The 8,144-nt window shown below is 47.7% G+C and overlaps 1 protein-coding gene across 2 annotated transcripts in view; it reads right to left on the reverse strand.

Annotated features, from left to right (window-relative positions):
* Positions 1-7,262, reverse strand: part of mettl14 (methyltransferase 14, N6-adenosine-methyltransferase subun) — a 52,642-nt gene extending 45,380 nt beyond the window's left edge. For both annotated transcript variants that reach the window (XM_055640649.1, XM_055640639.1), the window contains exon 1: positions 7,101-7,262. In XM_055640649.1, coding sequence (XP_055496624.1) covers positions 7,101-7,166 — 66 coding nt within the window. In that variant the 5' untranslated portion in view covers positions 7,167-7,262. The remainder of the gene's footprint in view (positions 1-7,100) is intronic.
* Between the last annotated feature and the right edge of the window lie 882 nt (positions 7,263-8,144).

The raw sequence follows: 8,144 nt of genomic DNA on the forward strand, positions 1-8,144 counted from the left end.
CAGCGTGGGTTTATAAGGTTAACTCCCGGGACGGCGGGACTGTCATATGCTGAGAGAATTGAGCCGCTGGGCTTGTATACTCTGAAGTTTAGAAGGATGAGAGGATATCTTAATGAAACATATAAGATTATTAAGGATTTGGAAAAGCTAGAGGCAGGAAACATGTTCCCGATGTTGGGCGAGTCCAGAACCAGGGGCCATAGTTTAAAAATAAGGGGTAAGCCATTTAGAGCGGAGATGAGAAAACACCTTTCATACAGAGAGTTGTGAGTCTGTGGAATTCTCTGCCTTAGAGACCAGTTCTCTGGATACTTTCAAGAGAGCTAGATAGGGCTCTTGAAGATAGCGGAGTCAGAGGATATGGGGAGAAGGTAGGAACGGGGTACTGTTTGGGGATGATCAGCCATGAACACATTGAATGCGGTGCTGGCTCGAAGGGCCAAATGGCCTACTCCTGCACCTATTGTCTATTCACTATAAGAGGGTTGTAATAGTGGGGATTTTGACTGGGATTGTCATAGTGCATAGGGTATGAATGGAGTGAATTTGTAAATGTATTCAGGAAACTTCTCAATCAAAATGTAGATGGGGCTGTGAGAGAAGGGATAAACCCAATCCCATCTTGGGACAGGAGGCAGGCCAGTTGACCGAAGTATTCGTGGATGGGTATTTTGGGAAAATGACCATAATTCTATCAATTTTAAAATTGCAATAATAAAGAATAGGACTGGTCCAAAAGTATCAAATTCAGGCAAAGCCATTTTTAATGGTATTAGAAGGGAACTTTAGTAGTGGATTGTGGGGAGGACGTTTGTAGGTAAAGCAATATCTGTATGGGAGGCTTTTAATTACGACAGTGTTCATGGTCTGTGCCGTGTTTCGTTGACACGCAAGACTGGCTGCAGTTTTTAATCCCTGGATGATTAGAGATATTGAGGCTCTGGTCAACAAAAAGGAGGCATATATTAGGTATAGACATTTGGAATCAAGTGAATCTCTTGAAGAGGAATAGGTGACGTTTCTGGTCACAGCACCATTTTATAGGCAAACAACCTTAACACCAGCCCCAAGTATTCCACAGGCAAACACTGCAAATGTTGGAAAGCTGAATAGGGAGGGGATGACTTGTGATCCTATGGTGAATGCAGGGACAAGTAACAGTATTGAAATGAATATAGAACAGATCCACATACTGAGAGTTTCAACCCTAAATGTTGCCCGTCAACTCCCTCCACGGATGCTGCCTGGCTCCACACAGGATTCCAGCATCTGCAGCGGTGTGTGCCTCCGCACATTGAAGATCATGTTCATAAGTGATAGCAACAGAATTAGGCCATTCAGCCCATCAATAGATAGACACAAAATGCTGGAGCAACTCAGCGGGACAGACAGCATCTCTGGAGAGAAGGAATGGGTGACCTTTCGAGTCGAGACCCTTCTTCTGACTGACGTCAGGGGAAAGGTAGATAGATAAGGAAGTGTGAAAGTGTCAAAACAGGGCAAAGGGAATGGAGATCAAGGAATATGGAGAATAGATCATTGTTAGCTGGGAGAAGCTGGGATACATTATGGGGAAAATGGTAACTAGAGAGTGGGACCTCTCAGGAATAAAAGTGGTCACCTCGGTGTGGAATCACAGGAGATGGGCAAAGTCTTCAATGAGTATTTCTCCTCTGTATTTACCGAGGAGAAAGACAGGAGTGGACAAAGGAAATTGGAGCAGTCACTGGAGTTGTGTCATGATAGCAGTCAGGGTTACCGTCGAAGAAGTACTGAAGGCACTGTCGTGTTTAAACGTAGACAAGTCTCCGGGGCCTGATGAGATGTATCCGGGAAACTAGTGGGAGCCCTGACAGAAATTTATGAGGTCCTTAAATACAGGAGAGGTGACAGATGATTGGAGGGTGGCAAATGTTGTGCCTCTTTTCAAGAAGGGCTGCAGGGAAAATGCTGGGAACTATAGGCCAGTGAGCTTAACATCTGTAGTTGGTAAATTATTAGAGAGTATTCTGAGGGATAGGATATACAGGCATTTGGAAGGGCAAAGGCTGATTAGGGACAGTCAGCATGGTTTTATCAGTGGGATCGTGTCTCACAAATCTGATCGATTGTTTTGAAGACGTGAGCAAAAAGGTTGATGGAGGCAGAGCTGTAGATGTGTGCATGGACATTAGTAAGGCGTTCAACAAGGTGCCGCATGATAGGCTGCTCCAGAAGGTTACATCTCATGGGATCCAAGGAAAGATATCTGAATGAATAGCAAATTGGCTCCTTGGAAGGAAGCAGAGGGTGATGGTGGAACGTTGCTTCTCAGAATGAAGACCTGTGACTAGTGGTGTGCCTCAGGGTTCGGTGCTGTCATCTACTGATGTCATGTAGTTTGTCATCTACATCAATGATTTGGATAAGAACATACAGGGTAAGAATAACAAGTTTGCATATGATACAAAAGTTAGTGGTTTTGCAGATAGTGAAGATGGTTGTGAACAATTCCAGCAGGATCTGGATCGACTGGCCAGGTGGGCGGAAGAATGGTTGATGGAATTTAATACAGAAAAGTGTGAGGTGTTGAATTTTGCAGGACCTACACAGTAAATGGTAGGCCTCTGGGTAGTGTTGTAGAGCAGAGGGGTCAAGGAGTACAGGCGCATGGTTCCTTGAAGATCGAGTCGCAGGTAGATAAGGTGGTCAAAATGTTTTTGGCCACTTTGGCCTTCATCAGTCAGAGCATTAAGTATAGAAGTTGGGAAGTCATGTTGCAGTTGTATAAGATGTTGGTGAGACCGCATTTAGAATAGTGTGTTCAGTTCTGGGCACCATGTTATAGGAAAGATATTGTCAAGCTTGAAAGGGTTCAGAAAAGATTTACAAGGATGTTGCCAGGAATAGAGGGTGTGAGCTATAGGGAGAGGTCGAGTAGGCTGGGTCTCTAGTCCATGGAGTGCAGGAGGATGAGGGGAGATCTTATAGAGGTGTACAAAATCATGAGAAGAATAGATCGGGTATGTGCACAGGGTCTTTTACCCAGAGTAGGGGAATCGAGGACCGTGGACATAGGTTCAAGGTGAAGGGGAAAATATTTAATATGACTGAGGGGTAACTTTTTCACACAAATGGTGGTGGGTGTATGGAACAAGCTGCTAGAGGAGGTAGTTGAGGCTGGTACTATCCCATCTTTTAAGAAACAGTTGAACAGGTACATGGACCAGGCGCAGGCAAGTGGGACTAGGGTAGATGGGATATTGTTGGCCGGTGTGGGCGAGTTGGGCCGAAGGACCCGTTTCCACACTGTATTACTCTCTAAGGTAACAACAAAGTAAACCGATAAAAAGTAGGCAGAACAGGGAAGGGGAAGAAATTGGGAAAGCGAGGGTTATATGAAGTTAGAGAAGTCAATGTTCACACCACTGGGGTGTTAACTGCCCAAGTGAAATATGAGGTGCTGTTCCTCCAATTTGTACTGGGCCTCCCTCTGACAATGCCCAGGACAGAAAGGTCAGAATGGGAAGGGGAGTTAAAGTGTCCAGCAAGATTAGGTCGCTTCAGGCAAACTGAGCGGACGTGTTCAGCGAAATGATCGCCAAACTGGCGCTTGGTCTCACCGATATACAGCAGTCCACAACTGGAACTGATACAGAAGATGAGGTTGGAGGCGATGCAAATGAACCTCAGCTTCACCTGAAAAGACTGTTGCGGTCCTTGAATGGAGTCGAGAAGGGAGGTACAGGGACAGGTGTTACATCTCCTGCAGGTGCAAGGGAAAGTACCTGGGGAGGGGGTGATTTCAGTAGGAAGGGGCGAGTTGATCAAGGAGTTGTGGAGGGCGCAGTCTCTGCAGAAAGTAGAGATGAGAAGGTGTGGCTAGTGGTGGGATCCCGTTGGAGGTGGCAAAAATGTCAGAGGATTATGTGATGTATGCGATGGCTGATTGGGTGGAAGGTGAGGACTAGGGGGACTCTGTCCTTGTTACGATTGGTGGGAGGGGGAACAAGAGCGGATCTGTGGGATATCGTGGAGACTCTAGAGAGAGCCTCATCTATGATGGAACAGGATAACCCCCATTCCCTAAAGAATTAGCACATTGATGGTATGAAACAGTGCAGGAAAGAACTGCAGATACTGGTTTCAATTGAAGGTAAACACAAAATGCTGAACTCAGCAGGATAGGCAGCATCTCTGGAAAGAAGGAATGGGTGACGTTTTGGGTCGAGCCCCTTCTTCAGATAGTATGGAATACCTCATCTGCTAATGTAACCCCACTTTTTAAAAAGGGAGGGAGAGAGAAAACGGAGAATTACAGACCAGTTAGTTTAACGTCGGTAATGGGGAAACTGCTAGAATCAGTTATTAAAGATGGGCTAGCAGCACATTTGGAAAGTGGTGAAATCATTGGACAAAGTCAGCATGGATTTATGAAAGGTAAATCATGTCTGACGTATCTAGAATTTTTCGAGGATGTAACTAGTAGAGTGGATAAGGGAGAACCAGTGGATGTGTTATATCTGGACTTTCAGAAGGCTTTCGACAAGGTCCCACATAAGAGATTAGTATACAAACCTAAAGCACACGGTATTGGGGGTTCAGTATTGATGTGGATAGAGAACTGGCTGGCAGACAGGAAGCAAAGAGGAGTAGTAAACGGGTCCTTTTCACAATGGCAGGCAGTGACTAGTGGGGTACCGCTAGGCTCAGTGCTAGGACCCCAGCTATTTACGATATATATTCATGATCTGGATGAGGGAATTGAATGCAACATTTCCAAATTTGCAGATGACACAAAGCTGGGGGTCAGCGTTAGCTGTGAGGAGGATGCTAGGAGACTGCAAGGTGACTTGGATAGGCTGGGTGAGTGGGCAAATGTTTGGCAGATGCATTATAATGTGGATAAATGTGAGGTTATCCACTTTGGTGGCAAAAACAGGAAAGTAGACTATTATCTGAATGGTGGCCAATTAGGAAAGGGGGAGATGTAACAAGACCTGGGTGTCATGGTACACCAGTCATTGAAAGTAGGCATGCAGGTGCAGCAGGCAGTGAAGAAAACAAATGGTATGTTAGCTTTCATAGCAAAAGGATTTGAGTATAGGAGCAGGGAGGTTCTACTGCAGTTGTACACGGTCTTGGTGAGACCACACCTGCAGTATTGCGTAGTTTTGGTCTCCAAATCTGAGGAAGGACATAATTGCCATAGAGGGAGTGCAGAGAAGGTTCACCAGACTGATTCCTGGGATGTCAGGACTTTCATATGAAGAAAGACTGGATAGACTCGGCTTATACTCTCTAGAATTATCGCGTTTGCTCGCTGAATTTCATCAAAAGTAAGGAATTATTAACTTACTTTTGATGAAATTCAGCGAGCAAACGCGATAATTCCCGATATTTTGGATCTTTAAATCACCATGGCAAATGTCGGCTGTTCACTTCCGCTGTTTTCTACCTTCAGTTCCCTCTTGTAATTACCTTACTTTCTATCTTTTTTTTTGCCTGAAAATTTAGGTCGCTGTGCTCCACGGTCACCCCGACTAGCACAGAAAATTTCAGCTCAAAAATCGGCCGTTTTCCAATGTTTTTAACGGGTGGGAAAGTGCGTGTTTCCCCATTCACTAACATGTACCGAACTGAGATATGTCCTCCAGTTAAAATTTCCGGTCACGTGAGGGGGGGATCTACGCTCATTTGACCTTTGGTGAAATCACCAAACGCTATAGCCATTGAGGGGGGATCTTATAGAAACTTACAACATTTTTAAGAGGTTGGATAGGCTAGCTGCAGGAAGATTGTTCCCGATGTTGGGGAAGTCCAGGACAAGGGGTCACAGCTTAAGGATAAAGAGGAAATCCTTTAAGACCGAGATGAGAAAAACATTTTTCACACAGAGAGTGGCGAAACTCTGGAACTCTCTGCCACAGAGGGTAGTTGAGGCCAGTTCATTGGCTATATTTAAGAGGGAGTTAGATGTGGCCCTTGTGGCTAAAGGGATCGGGGGGTATGGAGAGAAGGCAGGTACAGGATACCGAGTTGGATGATTAGCCATGATCATATTGAATGGCGGTGCTGGCTTGAAGGGCTGAATGGCCTACTCCTGCACCTATTTTCTATGTATCTTGGGTGCAGATGCGGCATAGATGGAGGAATTGTGAGTAGGGGATAGACGTTTTACAGGAAGCAGAGTTTCTGCCCGTCAAGTCTACTGCCATTCAATCATGATTGATCAATTTTCCACTCTTAACCCAATTCTCCTGCCTTTTCTCCATAACCTCTGACACCCGTGCTAATCAAGCACCTATCTAAGGTAGATGAAAATGCTGGAGAAACTCTTTGGATTAAGAGGGCTGATCCGTGAACGGTTGCTGCTGAGACGCAAGTCAGAGCTTGGGCAACCTCGGCTGGGTCGCCTGGGCCAGGGTGTCTTATGTTGTGAGACCCAAAACACCCGATGACCCCAGGTCACATCACTGAGGAGTCTCGGGAGCATGGTGTTAGAGCGATAGCCACGTGGGGAGAGAGATGGCACGTTCGTGGGTCAATGTGTCCAGATTGAGGCGTCAGTGGAATGGGCTGTTGGAAGCCCTTCAATAGCCCGAGGGTCAATTAGATAAAGTGCAGCTCCAAGAATCTAGAACATGTATCTTTCACACAGCGGGTGAGGCAGAATCTATGGAGCAAAGGAAATAGGCAATGTTTCAGGTCAAAACCCTCAAGAAGGGTTTCAACCCAAAACGTTGCCTATTTCCTTCGCTCCATAGATGCTGCCTCACCCGCTGCGTTTCTCCAGCATTTTTGTCTACCTTCGATTTTCCAGCATCTGCAGTTCCTTCTGAAGCATCTATCTATGTCTGCCTTTAAAATATCCAATGACTTGGCCTCCACAGCTTTCCGTGGCAATGAATTGCACAGATTCACCACCCAGTTTCAAACACGACCCTGAGCCGGGCCCCGAGGCTCAAACTGGTTACAGAGGCCGGCTGGCTTGCAGCGGCCCGGCTCGCCTCACATGGAGCGCAGGCCAGAGGCCTGGAGAGAGCGGACACAGCCCGCGTCCTGTCCCGTCTTGTCTTGTCGCGTCCCCCCGGCCGGCGGCGGCGGCGGCCGCTCCTCACCTGCTGAGCCAACAGCTGGCGGCGCAGCTTCTGCCGCTCGCGGATCTCCTGCAACCGGCTGTTCATCGTCGCCAACCGCTCCGCTCACGTACCGCGTACCGCCTGCCTCACTTCCTGCGCGGCGAGCACCAGCGCATGCGCGAACGAGTCAACCTGCAACCAAAGATCTTTGCCTGCAACTGAACTGGCGTTGACCGGGCGAGGAAAGGGGGCGGGGCTAGGGAAATGGGCGGGGCTAGGAAAGATGGGCGGGGCGAGGGGATGGGCGGGGCTAGGAAAGAGGCGGGGCGAGGAAAGGGGGCGGGGCGAGGAAAGATGGGCGGGGCTAGGAAAGGGGGCGGGGCGAGGAAAGATGGGCGGGGCGATGAAACATGGGCGGGGCGAGGAAAGGGGGCGGGGCGAGGAAAGGGGGCGGGGCGGGCGATGAGGGGGGGCGGGGCGAGGAGAGGGGAGAAGGGAGGGGTGTATGAGAGGAGAGAAGAGGAGAAGATGAGGTGATGAGATTAGGGTTGGGTTTGGCATTGGGGTGGGAGATATTAGGGGCGGGGGAAATTAAGGGCCGGAGGAGATATTAAGGGCAAGGGGAGATATTAGGGGTAGGGGATGTGGCATAGGGGGTGGGGCATTGGAAAGGAAGGGTATAAGGGGGCAGGGCAAGCAGAGAAGAAGAGGTGGGGTGAGGGTAGGGGCAGATTATTAAGGGACAGGGCAAATGGAGAGATGGGGATCCATGGGTGTGATAAAGTTATTGGATGCACTGTGGTCATTCCCTGGCAAGTAACCTGCACCAATGTACTGATTCTTTCAGAAAGGGTGGAATTCCGTCAGGCATAAAGAAGAGTGCCAGGCAGTGGGGCCAATCACGTCAAAGCCTATCAATAACCTGGTCATCAGATGCAAGTTGCTCTTTGTGCTGATGAGTTACCCTAGCACTTTGTGTCTATCTTTAGTGTAAAACAGCATTTGCAGTTCCTTGTTTCTACATTCTCCTATCCATGTACCTGTCCAAATGTAATTTATATTCCAAATTACTTCGCGAAAAAA

Source organism: Leucoraja erinacea, chromosome 1 (assembly GCF_028641065.1).
Source record: "Leucoraja erinacea ecotype New England chromosome 1, Leri_hhj_1, whole genome shotgun sequence".
NCBI lineage: Eukaryota > Metazoa > Chordata > Chondrichthyes > Rajiformes > Rajidae > Leucoraja > Leucoraja erinaceus.